Source organism: Elgaria multicarinata, chromosome 9 (genome assembly GCF_023053635.1).
Source record: "Elgaria multicarinata webbii isolate HBS135686 ecotype San Diego chromosome 9, rElgMul1.1.pri, whole genome shotgun sequence".
Taxonomy (NCBI): Eukaryota; Metazoa; Chordata; class Lepidosauria; order Squamata; family Anguidae; genus Elgaria; species Elgaria multicarinata.
In genome coordinates this window covers 12,421,789-12,446,273 of record NC_086179.1, presented here as the reverse complement: position 1 = coordinate 12,446,273, position 24,485 = coordinate 12,421,789, and the positions used below count along the sequence as shown (strand labels likewise).

General features: G+C 45.3%; 1 protein-coding gene across 1 annotated transcript in view; it reads left to right on the top strand.

Moving 5' to 3' along the window:
• ABCC9 (ATP binding cassette subfamily C member 9) overlaps nt 1–24,485 on the top strand; it is a 115,495-nt gene that overhangs the window by 85,240 nt on the left and 5,770 nt on the right. Inside the window, exons 30-36 of the mRNA XM_063134760.1 lie at nt 740–842; nt 5,911–6,012; nt 10,442–10,562; nt 11,939–12,069; nt 15,796–15,874; nt 20,621–20,729; nt 23,777–23,880. Coding sequence (XP_062990830.1) covers nt 740–842; nt 5,911–6,012; nt 10,442–10,562; nt 11,939–12,069; nt 15,796–15,874; nt 20,621–20,729; nt 23,777–23,880 — 749 coding nt within the window. The remainder of the gene's footprint in view (nt 1–739; nt 843–5,910; nt 6,013–10,441; nt 10,563–11,938; nt 12,070–15,795; nt 15,875–20,620; nt 20,730–23,776; nt 23,881–24,485) is intronic.

Here is a 24,485-nt window from a genome sequence, read left to right as displayed (position 1 = left end):
CCGGCCACACATTCTGTGGTCTTGGGCTCAGCCCGAGACTGCGGAAAAACTGGGCCTAAAGTGGTGGGCGAGATTCCAGGTCAAGGGAGGGAGCATTGAGCAGGGGGTTGGACTCAATGGCCTTGTAGGCCCCTTCCAACTCTGCTATTCTATGATTCTATGATCCCTCCCTGATCCCGGGATCCCCTGTGTGTCATGTAGATGCATAGGATGATCCCGGGGATTACCCCAGAATAAAGCCCCATCTAGCAAAGGCCAAAGAGAGGGAGGGAGAGAGAAAGGAAATAGCGAGAATGCTTGCTGGTGTGACCCACCTTAAAGCAGCACACAATTCCCCAGGTGAAGACCAATGCAACGGGAGATGGGACTCCTGTACTGTCCCTCTGAACTGAGTGATTTGGGGTGAGAGAAGAAGGCAGGAGAGGAAGGGAAGATGAGGAGGCAAACGTAATAAAATAGCTGGGACATGTTGGGAGTTGTAGGCCAAGAGATTTGGAGGCACCAGCTTGGGGAAGGCTGGGCTAAGGGGACAAGGAATGGATGTGAGCAAAGAACGTGGATAGCCTCACTCCAACATCGGGTTCTTTAAAAGTACTTGGCAAGTTGGTACACAGTTATTTGAGTTTCGTTGACCAGTAGGCCCTGAACTGCTAAGATTCTGCCATCTGCCCTGCATGTTGCAGCATCAGAGTTGTGAGTCACCCCGTTGCTAACGGAAGAATGGTTTCATCCTTTGCAGGCATGAACCCAGATTTAAACAGCGTATGCTGGAACTGACGGACACTAACAACATTGCATACTTGTTTCTGTCAGCTGCCAACAGATGGCTGGAGGTTAGGACGGTACGTACGGCTTGGTCTCTGCCACGTTTTTTGAAACCTAAGAACCCAACAGTTACTTTGTTTGATGCAGGATGCTGGCCGAAGAAGTATCACTGGGAGACATCTGGCAACGAAACGCAACCGTTTCATATACGGCAATACTTAAAATAGCTCGGCGTTGTTTCTGGTAAGATTAAGCCAAGAAACTTCTTCGTTTGCTGTTGCTGTGGTGACTATCTTTCAGAATAGATTCAGGGCCAGATAGGACAGTGCTTTTCCCCAGTCCTCCCAGACCCAGAGGGGAGCAAGAAGGAGAGAGTGTCGCTAGGGATGTATGAGGATTTGGTTTCTGTTTGCAATTCTCTCGAAAATTCCCCATTCGCAACTCGGAACAGGAGCGAGCATTTTCCGAAAATGTTCGCAAATCCCTGAACTTGCATTCGTGTTCACAAAATGTGCGCTTGAAGAATGCACAGCTTGAAGCATGCACACATTTTTCAACATGCATAACTTTCTTGACTTTTGCAAAACGTCCAACTTTCCCCATTTGAATCATCATCATCAACAACAAGCAGGTTGCAAGCTACAACTGGAGCAAACCGAACCAGGCTTTGAAGTAAACTACATGGAATTTCAGCAAGCTCAGTTCAGGGCCGGGCAAAGTTGTTAATAGACCCGGGACAGATGGGAAATGTAAGCCCCATTTCAAACTGCTCATTAAGTATTTTTAATCAGTTCTAAATACATATGAACTAGAACAATTTATTAAAAAGGTAATGGCAAGCACTTTTATTCAAGATGTATGTAAGACATCTTTGCCTTTACCAGGGGGACTCAAAGTAGGCCCCTCAAAATCGTAGGCCCATGCCAAGTGACCCCACAGCCTGCCCCCTTGCCCAGCACTTGCTTGGTTCTCCCATTCCTTTGTATCTCCCCTCTCAGCCCACCTGGTGACAACGCCGCACTTTTACTGTTCCTGGATGTCCATGTACGGTCACATGTTTTAATATGGCCTATGCACATTGAATGCACAATTGTTGTAGATCACAAGCTGAATATGAGCCAACAATGTGATGTGGCTGCAAAACCCCCAAATGCTATAATAGAAGTATAGCTTCCAAATCACGCGAGATACTGGTTCCCCTCTATTCAGCACTGGTTAGGCCTCATCTAGAGTATTGCGTCCAGTTCTGGGCTCCACAATTCAAGAAGGATGCAGACAAGCTGGAGCGTGTTCAGAGGAGGGCAACGAGGATGATCAGGGGTCTGAAAACAAAGCCCGATGAGGAGAGACTGAAAGAATTGGGCATGTTTAGCCTGGAGAAGAGACGATTGAGGAGAGACAAGATAGCACTCTTCAAGTACTTGAAAGGTTGTCACCCAGAGGAGGGCCAGGATCTCTTCTCAATCATCACAGAGTGCAGAACATGGAATAAGGGGCTCAGGTTACAGGAAGCCAGATTCTGGCTGGACATCAGGAAAAACTTCTTGACTGTTAGAGCCAGTTACCTAGGGAGGTGGTGGGCTCTCCCACACTAGAGGCCTTCAAGAGGCAGCTGGACAAACATCTGTCAGGGATGCTTTGAGGTGGATTCCTGCATTGAGCAGGGGGTTGGACCCAATGGCCTTATAGGCCCCTTCCAACTCTACTATTCTATGATTCTAATGACTGCATGTTTGATTTTGCATGATTGATGGAGTTGACATGCACATATCATATTCTATGCATGTCGTCTGTATTCAAGCCTTAGGGATGTCCAGGGATGGCAGAGGAGAGGTCCATGGAACATAGGAAGCTGTCCTTTACTGATTCAGACCATTGGCCCATCTAGCTCAGTATTGTCTCCACTGTCTGGCAGTAGCTCACCAGGATTTCGGACAGGAGTCTTGCCAGGGATTGAACCCATTACTTGCTTCAAGCAAAGCATGTGCTCTATCACTGAGCTACGGTCCCTAGTACTGGATGGATGTGGAAGGCTGGCATTCTCTTGTTCACTGGGTTTGTGGGGGGGAGAAATATAACCCAATCTGTCCCTCTATCAAGAAGCATTGGCTAACTGTGGTTGGTAGACTTGAGACAAGAACCTCCAAGTGTCAAAGACCACATGGAGGTTCCCACAGCAAGATCTGCCAGGCATTGACCCTGCCACTTACCACCTCATGCTACTTTGGGGGAATTCTGTTCTATTTCTTCCCCAGGGCTGTCAAATCTAGGCTTCCCACTCAAGTAAACTTCAGGGTGAACATGGAGGTGTCTAGGCAATTTGGGGATACGCTAAAAGACTTTCGAGCAGCCGAGAAGAACCTAGCTGAGGGCTTCCACAGTCCATTAGGCCACCGCTAAATTTTGCCTAAAGCAAAATTTGAGACGCGGACAAGACATTGGAGAAATTGCAACCAAATTCTTCAGGGGAGCACCTTGCATCCCTATGCAAATCCGAGCATTAGTGAGCGTCCAGTCAAGCCTCAGCTATAATAGCATGTGGTTTCCTAAAAACACACACCAAGATGTGGTGGGTGCAGGAGAACCATCAGGTATGTGAAGAAAGCCAGAGCAATAAGACTAATAATAATATTTGGCATTTACAGAGCACATTTCAAACGTCTAAAAACAACCCTCACATACATTATCTCAATAATCTTTACAACTGCCACTAGTACTTTCCCCCAGAACCTTATTCTTCTAACTCCCCACAAGACAGCCAATGGTTACAAGAACTATCCTTGCGCCCATCCAGATTTAGCCTTCATCCAGCTAAGTAATTTTAGAATCTGTATTTAATGGTTTTGCGGGGGGTGGAGGTAGCTTTAGACGGCCATGTGTATTACTTCAGTTGTAAAGCACACAACTAACATTTATCTTCTCCCTACCCACAACTACTATTCCAAGATTATGTTAGAACACCCCCTCAAAAAAAAAAAACACCAAACACACATACCCTTTAATCTTTTATAATAATAATAATAATAATAATAATAATAATAATAATAATAATACTCCTATCATGTGCAGTTTTGTATTTTGAACACCGTCATGATACCAGGAGTAAAATGGAGTTGTTTTCTTCTGTCCTGAACTTAAACCCATTTACTTGGGAATAAGCATTGTTTTGTTGTAGGAAAGGATACTATATTTTTAAAGGAAAACTAATAAAAAATGTATACAAATCCTGGGTTATTACAGATCAGGAATCCTAACCCTAAAAATGCAACAAAAACTGCACAAATACCTGATCAAAGCAACCACCATTTTGCAAAGGAGGAACACTGAACCTGGTGTCGCCAACTCACAACGTTGCCAGCATTTTTGTCTAGGTGGGAAGGTGCCACCATAACTTCCTTTAACCACCTGTTTAGCATTAAGGGAAAGGAGGATTGAAGAGACAGGTAAGGAGCTGAGGCGATATAAGCCATAACACCCTGCCTTCAGGGGAAGGGGGGAAATTCTGCACATTTATCTGGGAGGGAATTCCACTGAATTCAGTAGGATTTACTTCTGAGTAAACATGCAGAGGCATGGGCAGCAGCGTTTCAAAAGGGAAGACACTGGTCAACTGGTCCCAGCACTGCTCAACGAGGAATGCCCATCGCTGGGAAATCTGTCCCTTTTAGGGCTTGCTAGCATATTCGACTCGGCTTGCTTTTGCAGTTCCTGGGGACTTCTAACACCTTGTTTTTGTTTTGGCTGTAATTTGTTAAAATAGGGAGGTGTGCAAATTCTGGCTGCAAATTGCACCAATTCCCATAATATGCACAAATTACAGCTGTAAATTGCACAAATGTGCAACCTTGTATGCATAAAGTAACCCCGTGGATTCAATAGCTCATCTCTGTGGAAGCCTCCTTCTCCCTTCTGCATATCTTAAGGCCACCCTCGAGGGGAAAGTTGGCAGGGTGTTCTTACGCGTTCAAGGCCTGTGCTCTCCACAGTACTACAGAAAGTTTGTTCACCTTGAACTTCTCAAATACAGTTATAATTGGTGGTATTTTGATGGCCGCACTTCGAGACTGTTTTGTCTTTGGGCTGTGTGGGGATTGCAAAACCATGGCCTTAGCTAGACCTAAGGTTTATCGCGGGATCATGCTGGGGTCATCCCTGTTCATGTAAATGACACACAGGGGATCCCGGGAGCAGGCAGGGACGAACCCGGGATGATCCTGGGATGAACCTTAGGCCCATGTTGGCAAATCAGGGGGACAATGACTTCCTCCTCCGCACGTCGTACTGAGATCGCTTCTAAGCGACCCCAGTGCGGCGTGAAAGCGATCGTGTAACTTGGCTTTGGAAGAGCCGACAAAGAGACGTCTTTGCCGCTGCCGCTGCCGCCACCCACAGACCTCCTCGCTGACCGGTGAGGAGAGCTCGGCTGAAGAAGGCAGGGTTGAGAGCGGAAGAAGCTCTCCACCCTGCCTTCTTCCCCCGAGCTCTCTGTCCCAGCCGGTGAGGAGGGAGTTGGGTGGCGGCGGCAGCGGCGGGAAAGAGGTCTCTTCGTCGGCTCTTCCAAAGGCAAGTTACACGATCGCTTTCACGCCGCACTGGGGTCGCTTAGAAGCGATCTCGGTACGACGTGCGGATTCCCCCCTTGGTTGCATTTGCTGCGGTGAGCAAAGGTCACATTCAGTAGATCATGTGTGTTATACTGGGACACTAAGAAAAATGTGAGTGGGATGTATTGTTAACCCTTATACTGGATTTGTGAATGGAGCCTTTCATGAATGGGCCCCTGTCATTGTAGAAAAAGCCTGAGAAATAGAACACCTTTGTGATCTGTGGTGCTTGATCTGAGCCAGCTGCAGAGGCCTCATCGGTATAAGTCATCTCTATAATTCATTGAACAGCATATGCAGAGTTTTTTAACTGACCCTAAAATGGTTGTTTTCAATGGATATTGACTGTTTTTATGCATTTTCTGCTTTTAAATTATATTTGTTTTTACTCTGTACAGCACCATGTACATTGATGGTGCTATATAAATAAATAATAATAATAATAGTATTGGATCTACTGTATATTACTGTTATTTCACATGCTTTGTTTTGCAACACAAATCTTTTCCCTTGTGTGTGTGTGCGTGTGTTTTCTCTTCAGGATTATCTGGGTGCTTTCATTGTTCTCACTGCAGCCGTGGCCTCCATTTCTCGAGGTCCTACCGCCGGCCTCGTTGGACTGGGTCTCCTCTATGCATTGACGGTACGTACAGAGGCAACGCTTACGATGCTTGGGCGCCATCCACCAGGAAGGGCCCCTGCCCAAGCCGCAACAAAATGAGCAGGAGCCAAAGAAGAATCAGCGGTGTCCTCTCGTGCAGCTCCTGCTCACTTTGATGGAGCACATGTGGGAGAATTTCCCAGTGGATTGTGACCCTTTGAAACCAATCCATTGGGTTCGCGCCCACCATTGGCATTCCAGATTGCCCGCTGCCCTTCCCGACGTCCTCGCTTATTTTATTTTATTTTATTTTTATTTAAGGATTTTTATGCCGCCATTCAGCCAAAAAAGGCTCTCATGGCGGCTTACAAAAGTATTTCTTGACAGTCCCTGCCCACAGGCTTACAATCTAAAAGACATGACACAAAAGGAAAGCGGATTGGGAGGGAGGAGGACGAGGAGGGGGAAAAGGAAAGCAAATTCAGGCACTACAATCTTAGTTGGAAAGTTCAGCAGTTACAGGAGACAGCAGGAGGGAGGGGGCTCTGAGCTGGAGCTGGACCCTGGCCCGGTGGAGAGGTGCCTGGCTGCTGCTTCCTCCCTCATGGTGGCCTCTGCAGTGACAGTTGGTAGCAGGAGGGAGGGGGCTCTCAGCTGGAGCTGGACCCAGGCACGGTGGAGAGATGCCTGGCTGCTGCTTCCTCCCTCACTGGTGGCCTCTGCAGAGACAGTTGGTAGCAGGAGGGAGGGGGCTCTCAGCTGGAGCTGGACCCAGGCACGGTGGAGAGGTGCCTGCCTGCTGCTTCCTCCCTCACTGAAAAGAAACAATCTTGCAAGTCATGGATTGCAGCCAGGGCTGACGGAGTTCGGAACGACTTGGAGCAGCTTTAGGTTTGGTGAGCCAATTGAAAAATAATAATAATAATAATAAAAGCCTCTACAATTCCCAGGCCCTGAGTGCTCCCAAGGAAAGAGAGACCAAAGTGCATACAAGGACTGTGTGGTACTACATCAGTGGCCTTCAACCTTCCCAAATTCAGGGCCTCCAGCCTTCAACATTTGATTTCTCTCTCTGGTATTGCTATAGTTATAAGCTGTATTGAAAGGACAACATGGGTTGAAAGGCAGGCTGGATATTTAAATATAAATTAATAGATAACGAATGCATTTTGCCTCATCCATCTATCTGTCATCTATCTTTTCCTTTCTTCATCATTGTGGTGGTTGTTGCTCGATGATGATGATGATGATGATGATGATGATGTCTTTCTCGCTCATGGTGGTTTTTCTAGACGGACATGACGGGTTTTGCCAAGTCATGCTGTCTTTTACAGATTCAGGAGTTTCCTGACAATTGAGCATGTTTTAATTATGACTGCTTTCTGGATGGTGGTGTGGATGATGATGATGATGATGATGATGATGATGATGTACCTGGATATGCTGCTTTACCTGCCTAAAAGACAGGTCCTTGCCCTGAGGAACGTGCATTCTAAATGTCAAGAGGGAAGGTCAATGTCCAAAAGAGGCAGGGCCCCTTGTATCTCTTTCTGTGTCTTTCTCCTTCTCCCTCTCCAAAAGAGAGGCACAGCTCCACTAGGGTGATCTATCTTAGGTAAGGATGCTATCCAGTTGTGGGTCATGACCCATCAGCTGAAGGCTAATTGGCCACCAAACACACGATTCAAAGTCCAAACTGTAAACAGTGCTGTCTATAGAACAGGGGTGGAGAACCCAAGGGCCACAGGTGAAATCCGGCCCTCTGGCTTTCCCTGGGGGGCCGTGCCCCTTCCTCTGACCCTACCCCTTCTCCCCAGCCACCCAATGTTGGGTGCTTCCTTGGCTTTTGTGCAGTTTCTTGCCCATTCTAACGCATTGGAATGCTTCGCCTAAGGCTTAACTAAGAGCTTTAAGCTAAAATATGCTTATTTGGGGGGAAATTTGGGGGGCATTTTTCTTGCTTTTGGCTCTTCCCGTTTAACCTTCAGCCCCCACCTATCACTGGAATGCAGTCCCCTGAAATAGTATCCATCCCTTAGGCTGAAAGAGGTTGTGTGCCCCTCCTAGAGAAAGTTGAACTCCATTGCTAGCGCCATGCGGAATCACCAAGCTGTCATTTGTCATGTATGTCGCGCATCAAGGTAGCAAACCTGGCACAAGGGAAGCGATGGCAAACTTGTCTGTTTGCTTCTCTAATATAAGCACATTGTGCCAATGGAGATTCTTGCTTTCTTTTGATTCTCCCCACTGCCTGTCACCTGGTCTCCCATCCAATCTCACCTTTCTATTCCATCTCCCGTCTTTGCCAAGACCTGGACCAGATCTAAAGATTCTTCAGATGGGGGGGAGGGAATCGCATTTCCCTCCCGTCGCTTTGCCTCATGCTACTGTCCCACAATAGGGATGAGCTGCTTCCTCTTTCTTCAGAAGAAAGAGGAAGTAAACAAAGACCATGTGACCCATTCAGTGGGTGTTTTTTTTTATTGCGCTGCTTTTCCTGCATACAGCAGGAAATGGCAGCACATTTTGCCATAGGAGGAAAAAAAATGGGTTTTCCAGTTTTGTTTTGTTTTAATGGGAAAATGACCAGAAGGAGCGGGAGGCTTGCAAAAGGTGGATGGTGTCATGAAAAGGGCCCGTGAAAATCCATGAGTGCCCAGTAACAAGCATGCTATAAAATGCTCTTCTGATGATGTTACTACATCAAGCTGGATAGAACACTTGGAAAACGGTTTGAAAATGGTATATGGAATGTGTCCTGGGCACCAACAGTTGCCAGTTGCTCCAGAAGCTGGAGCTAGTGCAGAATGCTGCAGCTCGGCTGTTGTCTGGAGCTGCCCCTTTCCAGCATGTAACTCCTCTGCTGAGGGAACTGCCCTGGCTTCCTATTCGCTACCGGACCAGGTTTAAGGTTCTTGTACTAGTGTACAAAGCCCTAAACAACTTGGGACCAGGATACCTGAGAGAGCGCCTTCTCCCCTACCAACCTGCCCGGTCACTGAGGTCATCCGAGGGCCTGCTCCTGGTGGTTCCACATAGCTCCATCCTCCGATTGGAATCCACCAGGGGAAGAGCCTTCAGCGTGGTGGCTCCCCTTCTATGGAATTCCTTGCCTCTAAAGGTCAGGCAGGCTCCAACTTTGTACTCCTTCCGGTGCCTGCTGAAAACGTCATTATTCCAAGAAGCCTTTCCTTAATGACCAGCCATGGTTCCCTATACGTTTTGCTTCTTTTAAAATCTATTTTAAGGTGTTTTATTCTGTTTTTATTGCATTTTATCTTGTACATGGCTCTGAATTTTTGAATGGGGAACAGTATATATTGTAAATAAATAAATAAACACCATAAACTGTCATAAGTGTAGATCCTCCCCAGGTCCTCAATTTGGAACACATGTTTTTAAAAAAGTATTTCCTACCCTTTATTCTATCCCTCCCTTTCCTTTTCTTTCTTTCTGTCTTTCATTCTTTCTTTCTTTCTTTCTTTCTTTCTTTCTTTCTTTCTTTCTTGAATTTAACCATAGATTTTTGTGAACCGCCCAGAGAGCTCCGGCTATTGGGTGGTATAGAAATGTAATAAATAAGTAAATAAATAATAGATTCAAGGCATCTTATAATTTGATTATAAATTCCAAAGGGCAACACACACACACACACATACAAACGCACACATGCTCAGGGTAGGCACCAGCAATGCAGCATTGTGCAGCTGCCAGGGCCAATGCCCCAGCAACTTGCTCTCCGCCAATCATGCAATAACATTAAAAAAAAAAACTGGTCCAAAACACAATTAGAAACACAGCAGCGCAAGAAATAAAGAGCACCAACCAATTCAGCCGCAAATCAGCCTAAATGCCAAAGTCCTGCCTAAATAGTTTGCGGCAGTGCTGTGAGCACTGTACACACAGGGCCGGTGCTACCATTAGGCCAGCTAGGCAGTCGCCCAGGACGCAGACCTCAGAGGGGTGCAGTACTGACTTTTAAGGGTCACAGTTTTATACAAATTATTAGCTGTTTTAATGTTGTGTTGCCAATGGCGGAGGTATGCATTATACCGAGTGCCCTTTAGTTCAAAATGATTTGTGTGCCAAAATATTTTCTTTTGTATTTGCGAAAGATGATCAAAAATTGATTATTACTTATTCTTGCAATTTAAAATAAATTCAGCAGTTTCAAGTTTTGTGCTTTTTATTTTTTTTCCACACAACATCTGCTCTTAAAAATTGAAGTTGGCAAATTTTGGGGTGTGTGTGCAAGTGGCTCGCCTTGCATAGGGCACAAAATAGTCTGGCACCGGCCCTGTATACACACTTCCAAAAGTGACAAGTTGTGAATGAATGAGTGAAGGAATTAAGGGATCACTCTGTCACATTGCGCAACCAGCAATCCATTTTCGTCTCTCCCCACCCCCACCAAGAGCTACAAAGGATGTCGCTGCCTTCACTCTTTCCCCATTATACTATCCTGTTACAGATCACAAATTATTTGAACTGGGTGGTGAGGAATCTGGCTGACCTGGAAGTGCAAATTGGTGCCGTGAAGAAAGTGAACAGTTTTCTCAACATGGAGTCGGAGAACTATGACGGCACCTTGGGTAGGATGTCGGTTTCCTTATTTTCCAATAACTAAACTGCACAAAAGCATGATTTCAAATGCTGGCTGCCCTTCTATTCCATTTCCAGGAATAGAATCATTTTATTTCTGGAGATGCTTGTTGGGGGATACTGGGATTTGTAGTCCAACACATCTGGGCAGCACTAGGTTGGGGGAAAACTGGACGAGATCCTTGTTGACTTAAACTCTAATTCATACAAACGGACTGGTTCTGGATTGGACTGCACTACTTTAGCAGCTCCTGCTCTTCCGTATATTGAGGAGCGTTCAAATGGCACCCAAATATCACAGCCCTATTAGTGGCCATTTCTCCATTCTTTTTGATAGAGGTGTTCACGGACCTCGGTCCTTTAGCAGTATGGGCAGGAGCGGCTTCTATTTTTATTCGTAAGTGTGTTGCATTAGAACTGCAGGGCTGAAGGAAAGCGCACTCTGGCCTCTGCCAGCAGTCAGGGCATCCGGGACCACTGAGGGAATGCAGCCCCTGCCTTCCAAGAAGAACATCATGGCCAACTGACCCCATCCGTTGGGCAGAGGAACAGCAGTTTTCTCTCTTGCCTCAGCCACAGCCAGAGAGAACACTCCGCTCCAAAACAGAGGATGTTGCAGAATCGTGCCTGCTCACCTCTGCTTTCCTAGATGCATTCGGTACAAGCTATGAGGCTGTTCAGAGAACATGCTAAACCATACTCAGTGGTTGATTGTGGCTTGTCATTGAACCATGGTTTGGCTTGTTGTTGAACCATGGTTTGGTGTGTTGTCTGAACGTCTGCAGGGTGGCTTGTTAATCAAGCACTGTACCTTATTTTCTCAAACAAGCCACCTTGAGAACCCATGGTTTCTCACTGGGTTGTTCAGGGTGGTTAACAAGCCACACTGCAGGGTTAACGAGCCAGCCTGCTGAACCCACGGTTCAATCGCAAGCCACCCTCAACCACTGAGAGTGGGTTTGCATGTTGCCTGAACAGCCCCACAATAAGCGGAGGCTCTGTTTGAGCAATCAGGAACTTCAGTTGTGTGTAGAGGTACTACACTTTCAGAGCTTACGCCAGCTTTCAGAAGTTACGCTGAATGTGCAAAGGGGAGTGGAGCCAGTTGGTGTGTGATTCCCCTCCCTTCCATTTGCATTCCTCAATATGTACAGGCCTACATGGATACTTTTTCTTGAGATGGAACATGGCTGAACGTTCCTCGAATTAACTGGGGGCTCTTGGTCTCACATTCTGCTCAGATGAGTATCTTTATGATGTATACCAACCAGAGAGTGATGGCAGATTTTTACAGCATGCTTAATTCCATTGCAGGAATAATAAGGTTTCTAAACATTTACTTTCAACTCCTTCGTTCGTCTTTCAGATGTTTCTCAAGTCCCCAAGGACTGGCCGCAAGAAGGGGAAATCAAGATTGAAAACCTGTGTGTCCGATACGAAAACAATCTGAAGCCGGTTCTCAAGCATGTCAAAGCTTACATCAAACCGGGCCAGAAGGTTCCACAAATGATTTTAAATAATTTTGCTCCCTTTATAGGCTTTCTTACCAAGAAGAAAATTAAGGACAACCGTTGCCACAGATGGCATGGTATAAAAAAGAGGGCAAAATCTGTTTAAGTAGACCCCAAACCCTACCAGTAGGTGACTCAAGGAACAGATTTCAGTCATTTATTTATTTATTTATTTATTTATTACATTTCTATACCACCCAATAGCCGGAGCTCTCTGGGCGGTTCACAAAAATTAAAAACATTCAAAGTATAAAACAACAGTATAAAACCATAATATAAAATACAATATAAAAGCTCAACCAGATAAAAGCAGCAGCAATGCAAAATTACAAATTTAAAACACAGAGTTAAAATTTATTTATAGACTGTTAAAATGCTGGGAGAATAAAAAGGTCTTCACCTGGCATCTAAAAGCATATAATGTAGGTGCCAAGCAAACCTCCTTAGGGAGCTCATTCCACAGCTGGGGTGCCACAGCAGAGGAGGCCCTCCTCCTGGCAGGCATCCCTGCTTTTCTGCAAATCAGCATCAATATATATATATATATATATATATATATATATATATATATATGTAATGTATGTGTATACACATACATACCCCATCTCTGAATGCTGGCTTGGTGTGGCTCCAGTAGAGGCTGATGGCTCCTATTGTGGGGGGGGGGGCTGCCAATCCGCTCTGGGTTTCAGTCAGAACCACCCAGAATTCTAAAGGACCTATCAAAGGTGCTGAACCCAATCCCCAAAATAGGTTCAGCACTTTGGATCATTCCTTTAAAGTTCTGGCTGGTACTGATTGGAAACCGGAATGGATTCACGGCCCCACCACAATTGGAGCCATCAGCCTGCACTTCATAGTTCATAATTCCTTTAATTCCAAGTTGGATAAGCTTCCAGACTCTGGTGAAATGTTAACGTTACTTTTAGGTTGTCCATTGTGCTAGAAGAGGAGGGTGGGAAAGAAACTCAAGTCCCATGACCTCAGGAAAATCCCGCTCTTTCCGTGCAGCTTGATGACTGTTCTAGAGGCTTCTAGAATGTTCTCATGTGACTTCAGTATCTATGATCCTCTCTATGGTGCAGTGGGTTAGGGAATGTAAACCTGTCCACATAAAGCACATAAGAAGCGGCCTTAAAATAAGCCTGACCATTCTATCTGGTTGAGTGCTCTCTACTCCAGTTGGCTACAGCTCCCCAGGGTTTCAGGCAGAGGTCTGAGCCTTTATGCCAGGGATTGAGTCTGGGGCCTCATCTACACCAAGCAGGATATAGCACTGAGAAAGCAGTATGAAAGTGGTATATAAAAGGCAGGAGCCACACCAAGCAGGATATAGCCCTATGAAAGCGATATATGGTCTGTGTCAATGGGCCCCAACAGTTGTCAGGGCACTTCAGTACCGCTATAAAGCAGTAGTGTGGCTCCTGCCTTTTATATACCGTTTTCTTACCACTTCCATAGTGCAATATCCTGCTTGGTGTAGATTAGACCCCAATGTCACCAAGTGGTTCAGGCCGGCAATAACCAGCATCCCCTGATGCTGGCCATGTTGTCTTTCTGATCTGAGCAGAGGTGCATGAGTGCGGCCATTTTGGCTACATAAGCGACATCACTCATGCTTGTACATTGGCATTGGAGAGAGGGATAAACCAGGGCCTAGTCTACACCAAGCAGGATATTGCACTATGAAAGTGATATATAAAAGGCAGGAGCCACACCAAGCAGGATATAGCAGTGTGGAAGCGGTATATGGTATGTGTCAATGGGTAGGGTGACCATATGAAAAGGAGGACAGGGCTCCTGTATCTTTAACAGTTGTATAGACAAGGGAATTTCAGCAGGTGTCATTTGTATATATGGAGAACCTGGTGAAATTTCCTCTTCATCGCAACAGTTAAAGTGCAGGAGCTATACAAGAGTGACCAGATTTAAAAGAGGGCAGGGCTCCTGCAGCTTTAACTGTTGTGATGAAGAGGAAATTTCACCAGGTTCTCCATATATACAAATGACAGATGCTGAAATTTCCTTTTCAATACAACTGTTAAAGGCACAGGAGCCCTGTCCTCCTTTTCATATGGTCACCCTATCAATGGGCCCCAACAGTTGTCAGTGCACTTCAGTACCGCTATAAAGCAGCAGTGTGGCTCCTGCCTTTTATATACCGCTTTCATAGTGCAATATCCTGCTTGGTGTAGATGAGGCCCACGACTATGGCTGTACAGATTTTGTTTAATCCATCCCATCTGGATTTCCTGGATTATCAGGCATCTTTCATTCCATGGTCTGCTCATTGACGGATCCGAATTTTTATTTTACCTGAATTTTGTTCTCCATGCGCTAATGCAAGTGGAAATTAACTGAAGCTGGTTAGAAATCCAAATGCATTTGCGGGTTTTTCTGACATCCTTACCGGGGACCTTCTCCATACCAATCAGTTGCTCTGCTACTGAGCTATGGTCTGTCCTCAACTTAGGTGGAGATGACAGGGGCTGAACCTGGTGCCTGTCTACATTCTAAGTACATAAGCTCTCTACTACTGAGTAATAACCCTTCCACAGATTAGTGTGTGATCAGTACAGAAGTGAGATATGAAGAATCCCTGCAGGATTACCCAATGCCTTTGTACTCATGGACACTGCCCTAGCAGCAACATGATCTGTCGTGACTCAGCATTCAACACTACCGCTAATATAAATTACACTGTGCTAGCATAAGCGACCTCTGGCACCACAATTTTAACCTGTTGCGCTAACAAATGCTTTTGGCGTTGCGCTAGAGGTCACTTACGCTAGTGCAATGAAATTTACGTTAGCATGAGTGTTGAATTGGATACTGACCTCTGCTCCCTTCTTCTACTTTCCACCTAGTTCCACCAAAGCCTACCGTTGTGTTTATTTTTTAACTTGCATATCCAGTGTCAAAAGCTGGCTTCACTGGCCACTCCAAGGCTCAACAGAACTTGACTTGTATGAAGTATTTCTCCATCTCTAGTTAAAAAAAGTGACTTCTGTAATCCCTTCCTCACCTCAGGAATGCTTAAAAAGCTACAACCTCCTCTTCCCTCCTCCTTAATCTGGGCTTGAATTTTGCTTTTAAAGCTATCAAACAAAGACTGTGGGATATAGCCTTCTGCGACTTACGCGCTCGCTCTCATGTTTCTTGCTCTCCCAGTGCATTGCACGTTCATTACGTTGGGCCTCTTCAGCTGGCTGACTATCTAAAGAACTTGTCGGTCGCTAAATATCGTATTGCCTTCTCCAAGGCCAGATGCAATGTTTACTCTATTGAATTACTTCAGGGCAGATATGCTGGTATCCCTTATCAGGAACGACGGTGCCCCTGTAGGAATACGGAAGTGGAGACGATGGAGCATATCCTTCTGTCCTGTAGCTTTTATAATCAGGCCCGCCATCTTATGATTACCCCATTGTTGAGCAAACTGTCCAGAACTTCAGGCAAATTTTATGTTAAGTTTCTGTTGGAAGATAAGTCCTCAAGTGTAACTTTGGCTGTTGCTAAATTTCTTACAGTGGCGGCCAAGATTAGAGCTCTTTGTGTATTAGACTAAAGTTGATAATAGCTCTAACTGTATGATTTCATGTCTGATTCTTGTGTTTGGTTGTTTGTTGTTTGTTTCTTTTCTTTTTATGGATCTATAGATCGCAATAAAGAAAGTTAAGTTAAAAAAGCTACAACAAACCTTATCTTGCAGGTTGGGATCTGTGGTCGCACTGGAAGTGGAAAATCATCACTGTCCTTGGCTTTCTTCAGAATGGTAGACATATTTGACGGTAAGCACCTAAAAGTACTTGCTACTTGGGGTCAGCTTCAGCTGGTCCGCCAGCTATGGCCTTTCCTAGGCAGAGATAACCTAGCCACAGTAATACATACACTGTTAACTTTCCAGTTAGACTACTGCAATGCACTCTATATGGGGCTGCCCTTGAAGACAATTTGGAAGTTGCAGCTAGCACAAAATGCAGCAGCTAGGCTGCTGACTGGAACATCACGTAAAGCCGATATAACACTGGTCTTAAAGGAATTGCACCGGCTGCCTATATGTTTCCGGATGGAATTCAAGGTGTTGGTAATGACGTTTAAAGCCCTAAACGGCTTGGGACCTTGATACTTGAGGGAGTGCCTCTCCCTATATCTGCCTGCCCAAGACCTGAGATCTGCCAGAGGAGCCCTTCTCCATGCCCCACCAATGCAAGATGTACGCTATAGTGGGACGTGGGAGAGGGCTTTCTCTGTTGTGGCACCCCAGCTGTGGAATGCCCTCCCCCTGGAGGCCCGACTGGCACTGGCTTCATTTCAGCGCCAGGTTAAGACATGGCTTTTTAACAAAGCCTTTGATGGCTAAGTCCACCAGCCTGCACACTGTCTTGTTTTAATTGGCTTTTACTGTTTTAAAATTCCATATTGTTTTTAATATATTAATGGTTTAATTTGTTTTAGAATTGTATATTTATCGTTCTAATTTATATGTATGATTTTATCTGTACGCTGCCCTGAGGTGATATAGTAGGGTGACCATATTTGGGAAACCAAAAAAGAGGACACCTAGTGTGTGTGTGGGGAAGCAGCTTTCTGAGTCCTGCAGAAAGTATGTTATTCCCCCGCCACCTAAAAGAACCCGATTGGAGTGGAGGAAGGGAAAGGATTTCATTCTGCACCACCACCATCCACTCCAATGGGGGCCTTTTCTATAATGTCCACGAATGACCCACTTTCCCCTTTAAGACCTCAATTGGAGCTCAGGGTGGGAGAATGATGTGCCACAAAGCATGTCATTCCCTCCTGCCATGCTAATGGCAGCCTTAAAGAGAAAGGTGTGTCATTCCAGGACATTATTGAAAATTATAGAAAATCCCCTCTGACACCATGGAAAGAACAAAAACCAGGACAAATCCGGGGAAATCCTGACAGTTGGTCACCCTAGATATAGGGCAGGATACAACTGTTTAAATAAATAAATACTTAGCACCAGCTTGTACAAGTTGTGAACCACCAGGCCAAAGGCAACCTTCCACCCGTACACAACCCACTAAATAAATAAATCTCTTGTTTTTGCTGCCCACGGGGCTGACTTGGGAAGTGGTGCCTGCCTTCCCTTCCAGGGTCGTTCTCTCCTTTTCCACCTTATCTCCTAATCTATACGGCTACTCCTGAGCATTTGTTTAGTACCAATTTGTCAGCCGCAGGCTTACACAGCCAGTCATCTGAAATGAAGAGGTGAAACAGACGAGAGACACAAGGACCAGATCCTATTTCATGGCTGAGTTAGATCGGCCTCCGATAATAACAGCTCCACTGCTGCTGCTCTTTTTCCCTGCTCCCATGTCCAACACATAATAAATTTTCCATTAAGCGCCACCGTTAATCATGCACTGTAGAATCAGAATATTTCCTTTATGGGAAGAACAAAAGAGAATGGAAGACGGGGGATGGGGGAACGCAACACAAAAAGGGGCATCAGTCAATAATTCTATTTTGGTCTGGGATGGATCAGTAAAGAGTCATCTGTCCTTTTGGCTGAGTAAAAATCTGGACTTGGAGGTGTCATATGAATATGGTTTTTTTTTGCTTTATTCAGCATGGTTAAAGCCATGGCTTAAGGTGTCTTCTGAACACGGCCTGGCTTTCTGGCTTAACCACCATGGCTTTATTATTATTATTATTTATTCATTTATTTATTTATTTATTTATTTATATAGCACCATCAATGTACATGGTGCTGTACAGAGTAAAACAGTAAATAGCAAGACCCTGCCGCATAGGCTTACAATCTAATAAAATCATAGTAAAACAATAAGGAGGGGAAGAGAATGCCAACAGGCACAGGGTAGGGTAAGCAGGCACAGGGTAGGGTAAAACTAACAGTATAAAGTCCGCACAACATCAAGTTTTAAAAGCTTTAGGAAAAAGAAAAGTTTTTAGTTGAGCTTTAAAAGCTGCGATTGAACTTGAAGTTCTCAAATGTTCTGGAAGAGCGTTCCAGGCGTAAGGGGCAGCAGAAGAAAATGGACGGAGCCGAGCAAGGGAAGTAGAGGCCCTTGGGCAGGCGAGAAACATGGCATCAGAGGAGCGAAGAGCACGAGCGGGGCAATAGTGTGAGATGAGAGAGGAGAGATAGGAAGGAGCTAGACCGTGAAAAGCTTTGAAGGTTAACAGGAGAAGTTTATATTGGATTCTGAAATGAATTGGAAGCCAATGAAGAGATTTCAGAAGCGGAGTAACATGGTCAGAGCCATGGTGGTTAAGCCAGGAAGCCAGGCCATGTTCAGAAGACACTTTAAACCATGGCTTTACCCATGGTGAATAAGGCTTTTTGCTTTATTCACCATGGTTAAAGCTGTGGTTTAAGGTGTTTTCTGAACAGGGCCAATGTTTAGGTTTTTCCTGGGATGTTTTTTAGTGCTTAATTGAGTAGGCCTTTAATTGCAATTTCAGGAAGCAAGCTGGTGGATCAGAAAAGTTGTTGGCCTTGTATAACGAACTTACAAGTAACAATATTGTGTCAACAAAAGTAGCATTGTTCAAGCTGGAGCACATGGAGCAGAAATAAAGAAAACTCATTTAATTGAGCTTTTATCCATGGCTTATGAAAAGATATTCAGCATTGGTGCTACTGGACATATTCCCAGCCAGAATGTCATTTGCCTCCAGTGTCCATCCCCTTTTAAGGGTTAATCAGTGGCTTTATTTCTCTCTTCCACCCTCACATAACTGTTATTTTGGCTTGGGTGTTGAACGATTACTTCTACACTAAAATGTACAAGAAGAATGGAGATGCGAGACGGAAGAAAGCAAAAACAAAAGTATGCAGGTCTTGGGGTGTGCATCTGGATGCAGTCGATGAGACTAAATATTGTAGTTCTGAATTTATCAAGCAGCAGACACAAGAAAGATCTGGGCTGTAAAATCTATTTACATAAAAGCTAATTGCTAGAATTCCACCACACTCTAGCTTGACTGAGAAACAGAACAGAAGTTAGAGCATAGCTTCCCTGTCAGGACAGGTTATTTCTGATCTCCCCCCCCCCTCCCCCAGTTGAATTATTTTAGTTTCTGGACTTACTGGGCTTATCCCCCACCCACCCCCGCCCTCTCTTTAGGGTCCCTCCGGTTCAGTGGGGCTTTGGGCCTCTGCCCCAAAGTCCTGCTCTGATGGGACCATGTACCTTTAGGGTTCTTTATAAGGGAAAATGCAAGATCTACATCTAGGGCCATTTCTATACTGGCCTTTTTTCCAGGGATCGTCCCTGTGCATGCAAATGACACACAGAGGATCCTGGGAGCAGGCAGAGACGATCCCTCCATTTTCCTTGGATAAACCTTAGGTGTAGAAAGGGCCTAGGAAAAAGAAACCAAATGCACAGTTACAAGATGGGGGATACTTGGCTCAGCAATACTACAAATGAGAAGGATCTTGAAATTGTTGTAGATCACAAGCTGAATGTGAGCCAACACTGTGATGTGGCTGCAAAATAAAAAGGAAATGCTATTTTGGGCTGCATTAATAGAAGTATAGCTTCCAAATCACGTGAGGTATTGGTTCCTCTCTATTTGGCCCTGGTTAGGCCTCATCTTTAGTATTGCATCCAGTTCTGGGGTCCACACTTCACGAAGGTAACTGGTTCCATTGTCATACTGCTCTAACAGTCAGGATCTTTTTCCTGATGTACAGCCGGAATCTGGCTTCCTGTAACGTGAGCCCGTTATTCCATGTTCTGCACTCTGGGACGATCAAGAAGAGATCCTGGCCCTCCTCTGTGTGACAACCTTTTAAGTATTTGAAGAGTGCTATCATGTCTCCCCTCAATCTTCTCTTCTCCAGGCTAAACATGCCCAGTTCTTTCAGTCTCTCCTCATAGGGCTTTGTTTCCAGACCCCTGTTCATCCCGGTTGCCCTCCTCTGAACACGCTCCAGCTTGTCTTCGTCCTTCTTGAATTGTGGAGCCCAGATTTCAAGAAGGACGCAGACAAGCTGGAGCGTGTTCAGAGGAGGGCAACCAGGATGATCAAGGGTCTGAAAACAAAGCCCTATGAGGAGAGACTGAAAGAACTGGGCATGTTTAGTCTGGAGAAGAGAAGATTGAGGGGAGACATGATAGCACTCTTCAAGTACTTGAAAGGTTGTCACACGGAGGAAGGCCAGGATCTCTTCTAGATCATGCAGGACACAGACTAAGGGGCTCAAGTTACAGGAAGCCTCATTCCATCTGGACATCAGAAAAAACTTCCTGACTGTTAGAGCAGTACGACAATGGGACCAATGACCTAGGGAGGTTGTGGGCTCTCCCACACTTGAGGCCTTCAAGAGGCAGCTGGACTACCATCTGTTAGGGATGATTTAAGGTGGATTCCTGCATTGAGCAGAGGATTGGACTCGATGGCCTTATAGGCCCCTTCCAACTCTACTACTCTAGGTTCTATGATCCCAGCCAAGTTTCCAGACACTGTCGAATTGTTCTGTGTGCTTTATGTATCTGGTTGTGCATCTCACTTGTTTTGCGCTGTATTGTTTCAAACAGGGAGGATTATTATCGATGGGATTGACATTTCAAAGCTGCCCCTCGATATGCTGCGTTCCAGGCTGTCCATAATCCTCCAGGATCCCATATTGTTCAGTGGTTCCATTCGGTAAGTACTGATGTCTCCTCTTGTTCGGGATGGACAGATCATTCCATTTTCACGTATTCACATGTATCCAGTCATAAGTCTCCTCCATCTAGTTTCCACATCAGACTGCGGTGTTTTTTTAAACCACATGAAAATTCACATTTATTTTCATATATTTCCTTGGCTGAGGGAATTGCACTGGCTACCTATTGGCTACCGGGCCAGGTTTAAGGTTTTGGGACTATTATTATTTATTTATTTATTTGTATCCCGCCTTTTGCCCAATGCTGGGCCTCAAGGCGGCCTTACAAAGTTTAAAACATACATGGGGGGGGGGGAACAAAACCATAAACGTTTAAAATACACAACAAAATTATAGGACATTAACATAGATGGAGGGCCAGATTATTCTCCAAAGGCCTGATGGAACAAAAAAGTTTTAACCTGCTTCCGAAAGCCCATCAAGGAGGGAGCCAGTCCAGCTTCCCCAGGAAGAGAGTTCCAGAGCACTGGAGCAGCCACCGAGAAGGCTCTCCCCCATGTTCCCACCAAGCGCACCTGTGAAGATGGTGGGGCTGAAAGAAGGGCTTCTCCAGAAGATCTTAAAGCACGGGCAGGCTCATAAGGGAGAATACCTTCTTTCAAATAACCTGGACCTGAGCCATATAGACTTTGGACTAGTGTACAAAGCCCTAAACAACTTGGGACCAGGATACCTGAGAGAGCGCCTTTTCCCTTACCAACCTGCCTGATCACTGAGATCGTCGGAGGGCCTGCTCCTGGCGGTTCCAGTGGACCTGTGGCCCGATTGGAATCCACCAGGAGAGGAGCCTTTAGTGTGGTGGCCCCTTCTCTGTGGAACTCCCTGCCCCTGGAGGTCAGGCAGGCACCAACACTAGGCTGCTTCTGGCGCCTTCGGAAAACAACTCCATTTCGAGAAGTCTTCCCCAACTGATTAGCCACTGTTTTCTGGCTCCTTTGTTTTTAAATTGAACAACTTTAATTTGCTTTTTTAATCTTCTTTCTTTTACTGTTTATACCTATGTTCACTGCTCTGGAATCTGTGTTAGATAATTGAGTGGTATATAAATATTGTAAACAACTACAACAACAACATGTATTTTGTACTGTATGTACTTTTGTGCGCAACTTTTTGAGCTGAGAACTGCATTGCAAAGTTTGGAGAAATGTGTAATCCAAGTGAGGACTGTGTTCCAATGCCCCTATAAGTCCATAAAGTGCAAATTCGGTTGGTTTGTTGAAAAGTGCAGAACAAACCAAATACCGAATTGCCATTGGGGAGGTTGGAAGAGAATGTTCAGGTGTCAGGTTCGGGGTGGGGGAAGGGGGATGTATGCAGAGCAAAATCCGTGCCGAAAAAGCTTTGTACAAAGCTTTATACCAGTGGTTCCCAAAGTGGGCGGTACGGCCCCCTTGGGGGTGGTGGGATTGCTTAGGGGGGCGTTAAGAGGCAAGGGGGTGGCAGGGAGGCGCTCGAGGTGGTCTTTTCCAAGAAGCGCCTCTCCAGAAGGTCTTAAAACCCAGGGATATTTTTATGGGAGAAGGTAGTTTGGTCCCAAGCCATATAGGGGAAGAATGCACACATGTATTAATACCATTTAAGAAGAGTCCTTTTAACAGTGAATTGAAATGTTTCAAAAGCACCAAAACGCTAATCATAGAATCATAGAATAGCAGAGTTGGAAGGGACCTACAAGGCCACTGAGTCCAAGCCCCTGCTCAATGCAGGGATCCACCCTAAAGCATCCCTGACAGATGAAGAGACATACACTGCTTGGTGTGCCCTGCCATGCCGGCTGCAAAACACATTACTAAACATGTTGATTTAAGACTCATGTTAAGTGACTTTAAACCAGACATTGGGAAACTGGTATCACTTCATCAAGCCCATCAATCACATTAAGAATTTACAGAATAGTGAGGTCCTCTACTGCCCAGAGAGCTTCGGCTATGGGGCGGTATATAAATGCAATAAATCAAATTAAATCAAACCTACCCTAGTTACTAAATGTGATATCTAATATACTTGCTAAATGACTATCAGAGTTTGAAAAGATGATATCACTGAATCATGTTCACAAATTAAGTTTAATTGAATAAACTAAAAAAAGGTAATTGGATTTTGAATAAATATTCAATTAACTGTTACTGTTTTGAATTTTATTGTTATTATCTTCCTTAGTGGGTCGTTGAAAACTGCTATTCTGAATAATGACTTTTATAGTGTAGGGTAGGGGGCACTGGGCATGAGTTTGTGGAACCAAGGGGGCGGTGACCTGAAAAAGTTTGGGAACCACTGCTTTATACCAATTATTCACAGCTCTCACGGTCACAGCTTGACTCTTTGGGCACGAAGTGTGTTTATTTTGGTGCAGAACATGAGTCATTTTACTCCCTACTTTTCCATTGATATGAATCTCCGAAGTGGCAGGGAGAGGCGTTTGATGATGCCTTTGGGCGAGTTCAGATCATAGTTCCACCAGTGGAGGCTTGTGGCTCCAATGTCAGTGGGGCGGGGAATCCGCTTCGGGTTTCAGTTAGAGTCACTCAGGACACTAAACAGGCTATCCACCTTGGAGAGCTCTTTTAGTGTTCTGAGTGGCTCTGGCTGAAACCCGAAGCGAATTTCCCGCCCCACTGGAATCGGAGCCATCAGCCTCTACTGCATATTTCAACCTTGGGAGGGTTCCAGAACAAGCCTATGGTTTGCTTGAGTTCTCCCCTTCTCCCTCACTTCTCCCTTAATCTTCTCAACTTGGGCAGAATGTACCAAGTGAATTGGGAAGCCCATGGTTCAAATAAACTTGCGGTCACAATAATTCATCCATTCACATCCCAATAGTCAAGCAAGCAGGAGCAGGTGGGGAGCATCTTTGCCCATGACCTGTTGCCCGTCTTCCTCCAAAATAGAATTCCGGGAGCAAAGTGTTTCCTGAATGGATGAATTTAGACAAGGAAACCGACTTCCAACTGGGTTTGCAAGAGACAAGGCTGCCCAGCGCAGTCAGTAGCAACCACTGAGCCTTCATTCATCTCTTTTTCCTTAGCTTTAATCTGGATCCTGAATGCAAATGTACAGATGATATACTTTGGGAAGCTCTGGAGATCGCCCAGTTGAAGAACATGGTCAAGTCTTTGCCGGGGGGCCTAGGTGTGTATATCCAAATGAAGTGCAATGCTGATTTAGATCCACCAGTGCATTCAATTTTTTTAAAAAGGGTTTCACATGCAAAAGCAATGGTTTGGCTCCTTGATGGTTTTCACACATGGCATTGCGGCAAAACTCAGTTCGTGATTGATTGCGCCTGATAAGGAGTTGCAGTCAATCCTGGCTCTCTGATGAGTGTGAAATCCATTAGTTTCTGATCTTCTGTTTGTTTCGTTCAGACATTACACTTTGGGGTATGCACTTTAAGAACATACAAAGAGCCATGCTGGATCTGACCAAGGGTCCATCTAGTCCAGCACTCTGTTCACACGGGTGTCAACCCGGGACCCACAAGCAGAACCTGGTGCAACAGCACCCTCCCACCCATGTTCCCCAGCAACTGGTGCACACAGGCTTACTGCCTCTGATACTGGAGGTAGCACACAGCCATCAGGACTAGTAGCCATTGATAGCCTTCTCCTCCAGATATTTATCCAACCCCCTTTTAAAGCCATCCAAATTGGTGACCATCACTAAATCTTGTGGGAGCGAATTCCATAGTTTGTGCTGTGTGAAGAAGTCCTTCCTTTGATCTGTCCTGAATCTCC